Here is a 12938-nt window from a genome sequence, read left to right as displayed (position 1 = left end):
TGACAAATGTCCACATTTTGGAAGGGCACCATGCTCCATACAGTTTGGCTTTTGTGTGGGTAATATGACAGGCAAGGCTGTGTATAAACAGTTTAGAACATCCCACCAAAACATATTGATGAATGCTAGGCCTTTCCTATTTCAGTTGCAAGCAAATGCCATTTTAAATTGGCAAACATTTTTTGTTGCTGGAATCAACTAGAGTCTGTGAATAGACATATCGGAAAAACATGTATACATAATCCCGAACTGTACATCAATTCTATAGAACAGATATTTACAAGATTCCACAGTATTTTGGACTTTTCTTTTTGGACTCTGACTTTTCAGGGTCCTTGTTTGTAAAGTTTTCCATAAAAAGGACTTTCACCAGGTCTTTTCTTTCATATTATATATTATACAGTGTCTAATATATAATATGACGCAGGTGTCTCCTTCAGTGACCTCTGATATTCATTAGACAATTTCTTTATGTATAGTAGGCATCCTGTAATGATTACAAAACAATTACCTAGTACAATCCTACAGCTACTTAAGCCCTTACTGTACTATTTCACAGTAACATAGTATAGCAAATGATAGTATTTAAGATAGTATCAGATAAGGCATATATACCTGTTTCTGAAAAAAAAAATAGCCTAATCTCTGCACACTAGCTAGGTAGCTGACTATACTGCCACACCTCAGATGCTTTAGACTTTGGCAGAATTAGAGAGCTAGAGACCTAGTGAGCTAAGTAACAAGATACATTTACCAGCTAACAATACTGGAAAGCCAGCTCATCTAAGTTAAACTGTACACAAATAACCCAAACCCTAACTCAAACTACCCCTAACCTTAACCCAAACTACCTCTAACCCTAACCCAAACTATCCCTAACTTTAACTACATAAATGAACCTCTCATTTGAAAGCTCAATACAGGAAAGTAGTGGAATATTAGATTTGTGCTCAGTAGCAATCATTGCTGATTTGTAGTTGATATACTCTTGCCATGCAAAGTTAATTACAAGCCTAAATTTAAGTGACCACCAATCTCAGGATTGTTGATTATCCATGGTGGATAACGCAGGTATTGTTTTCAAGGCAAGTCTAGCCATCTACATTATACTGTTTTGCAGCCAGTACACATTACATTACTTACAATCCAGGTGACATTGGACAGAAGAAAGGAATGAATCATTGGCAGTAGCCAGGCAAACCCAGAAACCGTCACAATCCTTCCTCAAGCTCACTGTCAGGGAATTTTTTGACTGCTTTGTTTTTTGGTCTTTTCCATCAGAAACTCTGTTCTGGAGACGAGATGAGACTGTGGAGGCAGACAGAGTGTGAGAGCAGATTAGAGTTTTTCAGAGTGAGTCCCTCAGTTTCCAGATTTCCAAACAACTGTTGAACATCATGGTTGATTAATGATATGTAAGCCACAATGTAACTGATTTAACAAAAGCAATGCTTTTTTTTTTTTTTTTTTACACAAAAGACTATGCAGATTTGTTGTACCTGTAGCATAGGGAAATTGTCTAAATGGGATATTTGTATTCAAATATAATTACTTTGTACAGGTATGTACAAAAACCCAACAAGCTAACAAAAAGAAGCACACAATGACTACACTGACTATAGTGATACAAACAGAGATAAATCCACACCCAAACAAAATGACAGCCACTCCCTACCACCAGTGTGTAAATACTGTATACAGGACAATATATACAAGATACATATATTAACCAGCATCCAAACCAATGCCTTTCTTCCCGTCTCTTGCTTTTATTTGGTCCTCAGCTCACTGGAAAACCTGGAAAACCAGATCAGGATGGGGAACACTGGAGTGTCAGAGGCAGAACCCAGAAACAGGAAAGATAGATGTGCATGGAAGGCAAAAATTGTTTTTATGATAAACATTGCACAGATATTTACAGAATACATATTGCAGAGATAGAATATGTATTGCACATATAGAATACATATTGCACAGATAGAATGAGGATTGCACAGTTATTCTACGGGATGTGTTGCATAGATGTTGTATAAGGGTAGCACTGTAAGATGGCAGAGCACATACATCCAGTGGCTTAGGACTCCTCAGACTGGCGCTCTTTAACTAGCATTAGTATATTTTATAGCAGTGAATGCCATGTAAGTAAATTCCTAATTACTGTGTGTTCTCTTCTCTTTTATTCTTATCTTCCCATTGTGGAACAGTTGCACTTGATCAGCTTTGACACCCGGCTAAATCAGCCTGGACTCTCCATTGATTTAACAGTGCGACTAAAACACACTGTCCCATACACTTTTCCAAGTACACAATTATTCCGCTAGACTTTTAAGTCTACTCTCTGTAGCTGACACTGCAAAGTCATGGATGTCCACAGCAGTCAGTTCAATCGGGTACTGAATCCTGCTTCACTATCCCACCTTGTGGCCCTGCCTACATAGTTCTGACATGCTCCAACTGCTGGGGTTGTTGCCTTCTACCTGCGTGAACTTTCCAACTTTTTTTAGTTGACTCAGTTCTTTATAAACACTGCTATCTTGTGTCATCCAAAGGAGGAGGAGTTCCCCTCTTCAGTCTGGCTCCTCTCAAGGTTTCTTCATTCATGGTTCCTAACCTGGATTTTAAAGTTGAATTTAATTCATTTCAACTGTATTGCTTACCTTGTACTGAATGCATGTTCTTGTGTTTTAAACCCAGACTACTTCACTTCTTGTGGTGTTACCCCACTCGGCTGTTCTCTGGTATAACACGCACTGCACTGAATGTCAGCTAGAAGATATTTTCCACTAGTTAGTGCTGTGTACTATATTCATTGCTTCATGTAAACTGTTTTCACTCTCATTTAGCAAGCTTTAACAGTTTTTTTCTGTTTTATATAACTTGAAAGATAACAAATAAGATGATGTTTTGAAATTCATTAAAACTACTAAATAAAAAATTTTATTTTCAGATCCCGACATTTTTCCTGAACCCTCCTCCAGTAACCTGGGGGAAACTGGTTGAGTTTTTGAGCTGGCAGTTTTCATATTTTACTAAGAGAGGCCTCAACGCAGGCTGAGCATGCTGACAGGCAGACTTCTGGGTAACCTCACGTACTTTATTTCACTGATAAATATAATATGTGTCACGGGACACATGCTGGAAAAATGCTGGAAATGTGAATGTAAATGCTGGCAATTTGGTTTGCAAAGAATACCAAGAAGTGGTATTCTCACATTTAACTCACAACGTGTGATATGATTATTTATTTTAGAGTTTAGATAAATATTTAGAGTATAAAGAGTAAAATTCATTCCTGATAAATGAATGAACTGAATGGACAAGATTCAGAAACCATGTTAACTCACGTCTTTTTAATAGGTGTACTGGATTCTGATAGTTTGTCTTTACTCCTATGTGACTGCAGGTCTTGAAACTCAAGGAAGTCCTTAAGAACTTGTGTCATGGAGTAAATTTACTAATTTGAAAAGTTAATCTCTTAAGTGCAGTTTATTGAGAATTACAGAAATGATGTCTTCTGCTTTCATTAAAACACATTTTAGTTTCATTTCTAATAAAACAACTGATGAAATGAAACTTGGTGAACTAAAAGAACTTTTGATACTTCTGCCAACTAAACTTTAGACTACTACAGTGCCCTGATCTTATAAAATGAGAGATACATTGAGGAGAGAAAACTGCTGGGTATATTTGTGTAGGGTTGAACCCTCTTTCTATTTCCTTTATGAGGAACAACGGGTCGCTCAAGATGCACTGGAGACAGACTGAAAGATCATGTTGCATGGGGTGGATCATGTAATAATCGGTTTTACAAGACTGGAAGAGGCATCTTTGCCTGATTTACCTCATCTCAACTGTTGAGTATATCAGTTGTGTAAGAACAGAGGAAACTCTAACATGTTCAGTGCTCTGGCTCTGTATGAAGACGGATGCAATCTGAGATTCTGTCTTTGTGTTTGCCTTTAGCCTAATGCCAATAGATTTTGTTTCTGGCCATGAATAGTCAACACACAAACCTTCATTAAACGATACTTGCTCAACATCTGGAATCATGGGGAAGACTAAAGGCTATGGAGAAAAAAAAATTATTTAAAAAGCCAGTTATTTAAAAAAGTTATTTTTGTGTGATATATATGAATACTGTGCTGTTACATTATATTGAAAAAATGGCATCCTAGTTTTTTTTTTAATAATCCTACTAGACTATTTTAACAGAAATAAATATGTGTAGTACTTTTTCTGTGACTGCTTGAGATAAATGTCATAGCATTTCATATCGGAAATACGCCTTCTGTGTCCAGTTGTAGTATGTAACCAGAATGAGAATTATTGTCAGTCAGGAAATACTTTATTTAGAGTAACCTCTTTACAATAGTTGTTATCCACAACTCTCTACAATAGAGTGCTTTACAGCAGAAACAAAAATAAATGTAAATAAACTATTATTTAAATGTATTATTTATTATTTACTAATATTGGGCAATGGTAGCTCAGTGGTTACGGTACTTGACTTGTAAATGGAAGGTTGCTGGTTACACTAAAATAGTTTAACCTTTCAGAATATGAGAGGATAATGGGTTAATGCATTTAATGAGGTCCACAAACTGCCAGAGATGCTCATGGATACTGCCGGACTTTAGTAGAAAAAACACTTTATTCTGAACGATTTTGTTGTGTTGGTAATGTAACATGCTGTGCTCAAAGCTTAAGGAATGATTTAAAATCAAACCTAGATTTTTCACTTGAGATTTATTATTAGATGTGAAAGATTCTACGTGCCAGTACAATTACCTTTGGTTAATTCTGGACAGAAATAAATGTGACATTGACCTTTGGTTTCTATCAAGTAGTGCAGTTAGAAATGTGTTCAACAGAGCTTCCGCACAATTAATTAAAAAACAAATGCAAATCTAATACAAATCCCCAGAGTTAATTTCAAAATGGTCTGAACATATTTATAGTGTGGTATTTTTCTATTCCTTAAAACCTTTTTTTTTTTTTTTAAAAAAAACCCAACAACAATCATTTTTCCAGTGATTCTTCTTTATGTCATGAAACAGGCATTATACTGACACCTAGTGACCTGAATGTTTCAGAGATTCTGTAGTAAATCTATTATAAACATGATAATTTGAGAACTACAAAGCAATTTGATTATTCATCTCATGTGAGATGCACTTTATAGAAAAAAGTAAACATCATAAAGACTCACTTTCAGAAATACTGTTAGCTAATTTTTGGCAGTAAAACTTACTTATTGCTCCTTTATGGGTTTGTTTTAGAAGTGTCTGACTGAGAGAAGTTATGTTAAATGCTTACCCCAAAACAGTGGCATTGACTTTTGTAATGGCTGGTACTAAAATCCTGCAAAGTCATTTTAATGGCTGTTTCCAGCTTGTTTAGGGGTGTGTGTGAGAACTCGGGTGAGGGGTAGAGGGAACTTGAGAAAGAATGTTGCAACTCAAGTTTTAGAAGTCTGAAGGCTGAGAGAAAAAGGAGACCCAAGAGACAGCCCTTGAGGTCCGCACCTGAAACATCTGCCTTGTCTTTTTCCAGAACACTGAGCAAAGACCGAGCACCAAGGAGCCCGCAAGCTGCTCTCAAGTAGGCAGAAGAACAGGTGTGCCCTGCCTACAGAGGCCTCCCTGTGCCTCCTCCAGCAGACAGCCCAGCTCTGGTCTTTACACAGTCCAATTGTACAAATGGGAAAAGTAAACAACAAACAAAAAAAACAACAAAAAAGCAAGTAATTCTGCTACAATATCCTTTATGCAATGACAAGGAAAAACAATCTCACTTTACATGAAAACCATAGCTTTATTTAATATAGTACATCAAAATAAATATACAGATTTTATTTTCATTGCATGGAGTATTTGCACATATACTCACACTCCTCTCACCATGAACTCAGGAAGGTACTATCTAGATAATTAAATTAAAATAAAGTCACCAGATACTGTCATTCTGCTATTCATTCTGTACCATATGCCTCATCTTACTGGTACAAATAGTGGTTTTTTAAAAAGGAGCATGGGACCTTCTTGACAGTATTTTTTGTTATTAGGGTTAGTTGTTCAAAATGAGCAAATTTCTTTGAACTTTCCTTTCATTTTGTCTATCCTTCCTGAAACCATTCATGTTTTTATCACATTTTTTAGATTTACCATTTCTTAAACATGACATTTCTTTTGCGAATTGCAATAGAATATTCACCCAGACTCCAAAAAAAGATAAATTAAAATTAGAATTAAGTGTATTAAAGTGTTGCCTTTAATTTTAAAAAGTGGTTAGGTTACCCTGGCCCATCTACTGTGGAACCACTGAAAAAACTGGAGATTGCATCTGTTTACATCTCAACGCCACTGAAACCTACAATTCCCTTTGTGCTAAAAGACGTTGTCTCATTTGTCAGTGAAACATCACCTGGAGACTTTCACTCTCCAAAGGGGGAGGATGGTGTGATGGAGATGGTCATTTAAGAAGTTTAAATGGGTACTGGGGCTGCTATGCCAGAGAGCTGGCTCTTTGGTCTGGTGGTCAGAGCTTATGTCCTGTCAGACCTGGGTTTGACTTCACACACACACACACACACACACACACACACACACACACACACACACACACACACACACACACACACACACACACACACACACACACACACACACACACACACACACATTCTCTGGCATATTTGGAATCTGACCTGTTGCTTGTCTTTAGTTCACTTTTTCCATATGTGTGCTTGTTCATCTGCCTGGGTGCTGTCTCCATAGTCCATGTTATGACTACGCTCTATTGACTGACCACATAAATAATGATTGCCCACACTTCTAGCCTGCACAGGATTCTGAAGTCAAGGCTAACTTTGTCTTATGTGAAGCGACAGGTAAGTCTATTAAGTTACTAAATGCGGCGCACTGTATCACATCACTCGATAATTGATCCCAGTGGGCAGGGCTGTTTCTAGCTATATATAAGCATACTATGTATAAGCAGCCATAAATACATAACTAGCTAGCTAGTTTGCATTCAAGATACACAAAAGCAGAAAAAAATGTATACACAGAAAGAGCCACTTAAAGCACTTTTTTTTTTTACTGTTAACAAGAGTGCTTATTTTGACTTACTGAAATAACATGAAACAAAGGGCAGAATAAACACTCAAAGGAAGCAGCATTAAAGGAAGCATTCTGTATGTCCAAGTAACCTCAGGTTTATAGGGATCATAATGGAGAAAAACCTTCGAGCTACCTGTCCTCCCCTCAAACACCATCAGATCCAGGTACTTTTCATGATGGGCCATCTTTAAGAGATAGCAAAAGAGCATTGGCAAGATGTGATCATGAGGATGACTGGCATTGTCCAATCATTAGCAGAGATTAACCTTTCCTTGAAGGTTCAGACAACAGGAATTTCCAAAAGGAGGTTGACCCTCCTGCTGCATTTGACCCAGTGATAAAGCCACATATTGATAAAGTTCATAGTGGACAGGTCAGTATTTCTGCTAACCATGGCAACATTATTCAAAATGAAATGATTGGTCCCATCAGTGCAAAAATACTGCATACTGTGGTGACAGAGGTTCAAAAGTCAGAAAAGTCTTCTCTCAACTTAAACTGTACCATAGACAGCGGATGTCACTCATTATCAGATCTGTGAAAATGGAAGAAATGCCAAAAGTTCAAGAGTATTTTCTTCAATTTCTTTCAGTTTCACAAATGGTGGCTCTTGCATTGTCTTAATATTTTGTGAAACTGAAAAGAGGAATAGAATGTCCTACTTGAATATTGCAGGGAATAACCACCTGAAAATGGAGCAAAGATTAAAGGAAAAAATAGGTTTTCAGGCAGGGCTACTGGGGAAAAATAAATAATTTTTAAAAATCGCTGCACCTTGTATGTTCCCTGCTCTGGCCGATGAAGCAAAATCATCTGTAGATGCCTACGGTTATTTTGCTAATGTGTAGAAACTTTTCAACATGTTCTCAGCAGCACTATAGAGGTGTTGGATTCTGACAGACATAACCCTGAAGGCATGGAGTGAGACCAGGGATAAGAGAAGGCTGGGTACCAAAGTCCAAAGGTCCACGAGGCACTCGTAGAGGTCAGGGACAAAGCCACAGATGCCCCTGCATGGGTTGAGGCCCAGTTACTGGCAGGGGAGACTAGGTTCCAGATTTGCACTGAGATTTCCTTTTGGTTGCAGATTTGCACTGTGATTTGCACTTTTTCCTTTAACATTCTTCAACAGGTGCATAATGTGAGCAAGCTCCCAAAATGCAAGTAGATGTGGCTCTTGATATGCTGATAAAAACAAAGGCAGAACTCGAAAAATACAGGCTTTGCTGCAGAACAAAGTTTGGCTAAAGTGTATAACAAGATGAATGTGTGGCTCTATTACAGCACAAGAGGTTTAGGTCAACTCGACCACATTTTGCCTATGAAGCTCCAAATGAGCCAGTTGCAGATGCACTTGCTGTGAAATCCAGTCCACTGAAGATTCAAAGCAGTGGGAGATGTCAAAGCTAAGTTTCACCAACATGGAGACTGAGACAGTAGCCAACAAATATGGTGTGCTCTGTAAAGCTCTGAGAGTGACACTGATGGAAAAGAACTGGTTTATGAAAGCAGAAATCTACCATCCTCACCATCACATAACACTGGTTTACACTGGAGCTTTTTACTTTCATCCAAGATGATCCAGCAAGCCTACCCCAAAATCTCTGGACTGAACTTCAAATTGCATGTACCCTGCCTGTGCCTGCCACCTCAGAACTCCGGTCTCAGGTCCACAACGTGGCAGGAACATTTGAACAGAGCGGTATAAGTGTGAATCAGAATACTGGCAGAAAAAATATCTTAAGAAATTATCTACCTTTGCTTTAAAAATTTTGAAGTGGAGGATGCACATTAACATTGGAATTAAATTTTGTAATGTATTATTTATTTATTTATTTTTATACCAGTTTAATTTTTTATGTTTCCCAGTACAGTTTTGTATTTTTTTGATTATAGTTACATTTATGAAACTTTACACTTCATTATTCTTAAAGGTTTAGTATTATTATTATTTTTGATTACTTAAGATCATATGGGGTGTGAGAAGAGGGTGTTTATGGACCCTAAATGTAGAGAAACAGCACTGCCCCTGGGATTATAGTGCTTTTCATTTATAACACTTTCTTGACACCTGCCAATCAACCACTTTAAAAGACAATAGCTATACACCACTGATATAACTATAAATTGTATATCTATGGCATCTGTATAATAGTTTTTCATAGATTCATATAGAGATACTTTCTCACAAACAGAGAATGCACACAAAAAAAACTTACACATGAATATATGAAACTTCTTAAAAGCAAAGCAAAAAAAAAAAATTATATATATATATAATTTTTTTTTTTTTTTTGAGAAAGTGCACATTTGTAGGTTCACTCTAACAACAACATACCCCACTGACATTAAAACAGGAAATAATCTGTGGGCATGTGCATAAGCAGTGCCCTCTCCTGGTGTGTAGGTCTATGTCTCCAGCATCCCATCCAGGTTCTTGGCAGCTTTCTCTTTATCTGCAGCAGTTTTCTCTGAGGGACTGTATTTATTAAGGTACCCCTCGAGAAGTGCTACCACCTCATGGTGGCCAAAGTGTCTGGCTTCATCCAGTGGTGTGTTGCCCCACCTATGGTCCAACAATTCATTAAGGCAGTGTTGTTGCTGATCAGTTTAAAGCTGCACTGCACTTCGTTGTCTATCATTTCAGTTCAAATGCAATCAGATCAGAGTGCCTAGTCAAGCTATATCCCACTATAAACTATGAACTCTATTTACCAGATAACATCAGGTTAGCAAGTGTAGATACCCCTGGAGTTCTGAAACATTCTTTTTAGGAACACGAACATGAGCTTACCTGTCCTTTGGAACAGGGTTCATCTTGCAGGCCTCCAGGAGAAATCGCACAACATCTATATGTCCTACAACCCCAGAGCAGAGTTCAATTAGGTATAAAACAAACACACACACACACACACACACACACACACACACACACACACACACACACACACACACAGAACAGGGGCCCTGTGAGTGCTGACAGCAAAGTAGGTACCCTCTGCAGCAGCCACATGCAGAGCTGTCCTGGAGTCATAGTCCCTCTGCTCCATGTCCATAGAGGACAGCGCAAACCTGCACAAATGATGAGACATCAGAGCCACAGGTAGTGCAGTGGACTACAGAGAATGCACAAATGCACAGATAATTTACTTCCAAAGGATGCATGGTGCAGCACAGGGAACATGTGGCCATACTGAATACCCTTTCACAAAGCATGAACTACCAAAATGACCCCAGCGCAGCAAAGAACATTCGGTCCCGTCCCATGCAAGTGCACAGCCACACAAGGGACAAGGGCGGTGTGAACCAGGTTAAAAATGCAGCTTTCCTTTCCATTAAGCTCGAAGTCCCTGTTTTCATGCACGAAAGGCCATGTATTCTGCAAGTCCGGACTTGGGAGTCACTGTAGGTATGCTGTTGACAAGTAAACGCCTCCATACCTTCTGAGTGCGGATACATCGCCGGTGTAGGCAGCAAAGAGGAGATTGATGACAGATTTCACCTGTAATGGGATGAAAAAAGGCTGTTTGTGAACACTGGAATTCAGGTCCACACCTCTTACCACCTACTGTAACCTACTGTACTGGATAGGAAACATTCTGTGAGTAAATGACAAAACATTTTTCGAAGTCGCTCTGGATAGGAGCATCTGCCAAATGCCGTAAATGTAAATGTTACCACCCGATTTAGGTAAATTTAGCTTTTTTTGTCTAGTTAATTCAAATGTATTCTGCCAAAAAAAAAACAAACAAAAAAAAACATAGCTGTACAAGGACTGGCAGGGGAAAAGGAATAAGTTAGGAGCCATGCTGCACTGCACACACTTAGGAACCTAGACCTCAGAGCAGGGAAAAAGCTGCCACAAGATGGCGTCAGGCAGCGGTTGTGTTTTTATTGTAATTGCTCTGTTATCACTCTGTTACAGTGCATCACAACAGCAACTATAGAGCACTTGTCATCATTCATTGGCCCATACTTAAAAACTTTTAATATATTGCCTAATAATAAATATAGACTGAATGTTCAAAATAACAGGAGCTTATTATAATTTATTGCAACTATCTTGCTGGAAACCATTCAAAAACAAATGCGCAGCACTTTCTCTTAGTGTCACACGAAGACATACAGAGACACCCCACTTCCCACCCCCCTGGCAATGTAATTTCTGAGAGGGGAAAAAAAAAATCACTGATAAGCCTTAAATGTGGCTAAATATCAATCCCATAACTGGTCCTTTTTATACATTATAAATACCCTTATTGCACTTAATACAAACCATGACCTAAGAGTAAATATAAAACCCATCTTAAGTCTAATAATATGCAATTACCCTTATGAATGATACAAACAAATCTGGATAAGTAAATGTATCGAGTAAATTCTGTGATATTTGATTAAATAACATCTTCACATCAGTGCTTAAACATTATCGAGCCTATTGTACAAAGCTTGATTTTATGAGTTTGCTAATCAATTTATAAAGTTGCTTTATGTTTAATCCATTCCTGTGAGTAGTGGTAGATCAATTGTTAAGGTATTTGACTTCAGAGGTTCAAGTCAAACCGCTGCTAAGTTATCACTGTTGGGTACCTCTGAGCAAGACCCTTAACCCTCAATTGCTCAAAGTTGTACTCAACCATGATTGTAAGTCGCTTTGGATAAAAGCACCAGCTAAATGCCATAAATGTAAATGATCAAAGTGGTTACAGTCACTTTGTCTTGGATTCAAAGTCGTGTATCCCTGCACAGTCATATCGCAACAATCCTCACACACACACACACACAACGAAAGAATTAGACCATCAGAAAAAGACCACACATAGAATGTGAATAGCATGGGATGAGATGTGAGTTATAGGTGTGGACCTTTATAATGATGAATTCTCTATGGCAGGGAACATCCTGGAACATCCTGCAACGTTGTGCAAATTGAGAAACATCGCAAGGTTTTCAACCCTCTTCCTTGTTTAAGATTATATAGGTAGCAAAGGAAAACTAAAAGTGTCATCAGTATGCAGTCTCATGGAATGCAGTCCTATAAAGTGCCAAAATGTTAGTTTACTTCTTAAATTGAATCTTTTGAGTCAACATAAATTATTATAAATAATTAACATAACTGATCATATGTAAAAACATAAATGTGTCATTTAAATTTACTTTTCCATTTAGTCAATGGTAAATACCACTATGGCCAGTTTACCAAACTTAAGCTTAAACCTAGACTTAAACTTACCAATTAACATTACAATTTAGTGCAAGACTAGACTTAATACCTGGATTGGCAAAAATGGTCAGAAAAGCTCTCAAATTTAAAGGTAGAAAAAATGCAGTAGTGTTAGAAGTACATACAAATGTACATATTAGAATTCAGTGAAATAGCAGTATACAGGTCGAGGACCTTTTAAAGGGAGCCTTTTCTGTAAATGTTGATAGATAATGCTAAACTTCTGTTATGCCAATTACACAAAATGAGACCATGCTCTCTGGATAGCCTTCATTCAAGGTGGCTTTGCTAACCTTTCTGGGTAAAGTATTTTAATCACACTTACTCTATATATGCACTCATAAAAGGCTGGCCGATTCGGACTTCTGCTTGTGTGCATGCTGTTCTCAAACACGGAAGCACAGACGCAGTCTGGTTCTGCTGGGGCTTTTAATGGCCCTGCCTTGAGCAACACAGTGTTGTTCATGGCCGTGAGATATACTCCACCAGTCACTCTGGTACTACCTGCTCTACCAGGCGAACACAAAACTGGGCATCATCAGCAGACAGGATCCACATAGTGCAAGATAAGCAAGCAAACACGCACACCCACA

General features: G+C 38.0%; 1 protein-coding gene across 5 annotated transcripts in view; it reads right to left on the bottom strand.

The window, feature by feature from the left end:
* Positions 1-5794: 5794 nt before the first annotated feature.
* Positions 5795-12938, bottom strand: part of glsb (glutaminase b) — a 39101-nt gene continuing 31957 nt past the window's right edge. For all 5 annotated transcript variants that reach the window (XM_027016419.3, XM_027016421.3, XM_081713193.1 and 2 more), the window contains 4 exons: positions 10562-10623; positions 10117-10193; positions 9916-9979; positions 5795-9687 (listed from right to left, as the gene is read on the bottom strand). In XM_027016419.3, the coding sequence (XP_026872220.1) occupies positions 9531-9687; positions 9916-9979; positions 10117-10193; positions 10562-10623 (360 nt within the window). In that variant the 3' untranslated portion in view covers positions 5795-9530. The remainder of the gene's footprint in view (positions 9688-9915; positions 9980-10116; positions 10194-10561; positions 10624-12938) is intronic.

The sequence above is a fragment of the Electrophorus electricus genome, chromosome 4 (assembly GCF_041902795.1).
Source record: "Electrophorus electricus isolate QZ-2024a chromosome 4, ASM4190279v1, whole genome shotgun sequence".
Taxonomy (NCBI): domain Eukaryota; kingdom Metazoa; phylum Chordata; class Actinopteri; order Gymnotiformes; family Gymnotidae; genus Electrophorus; species Electrophorus electricus.
Note: the sequence above shows the minus strand (reverse complement) of the source record. Positions and strands in the feature narration are given on the sequence as shown.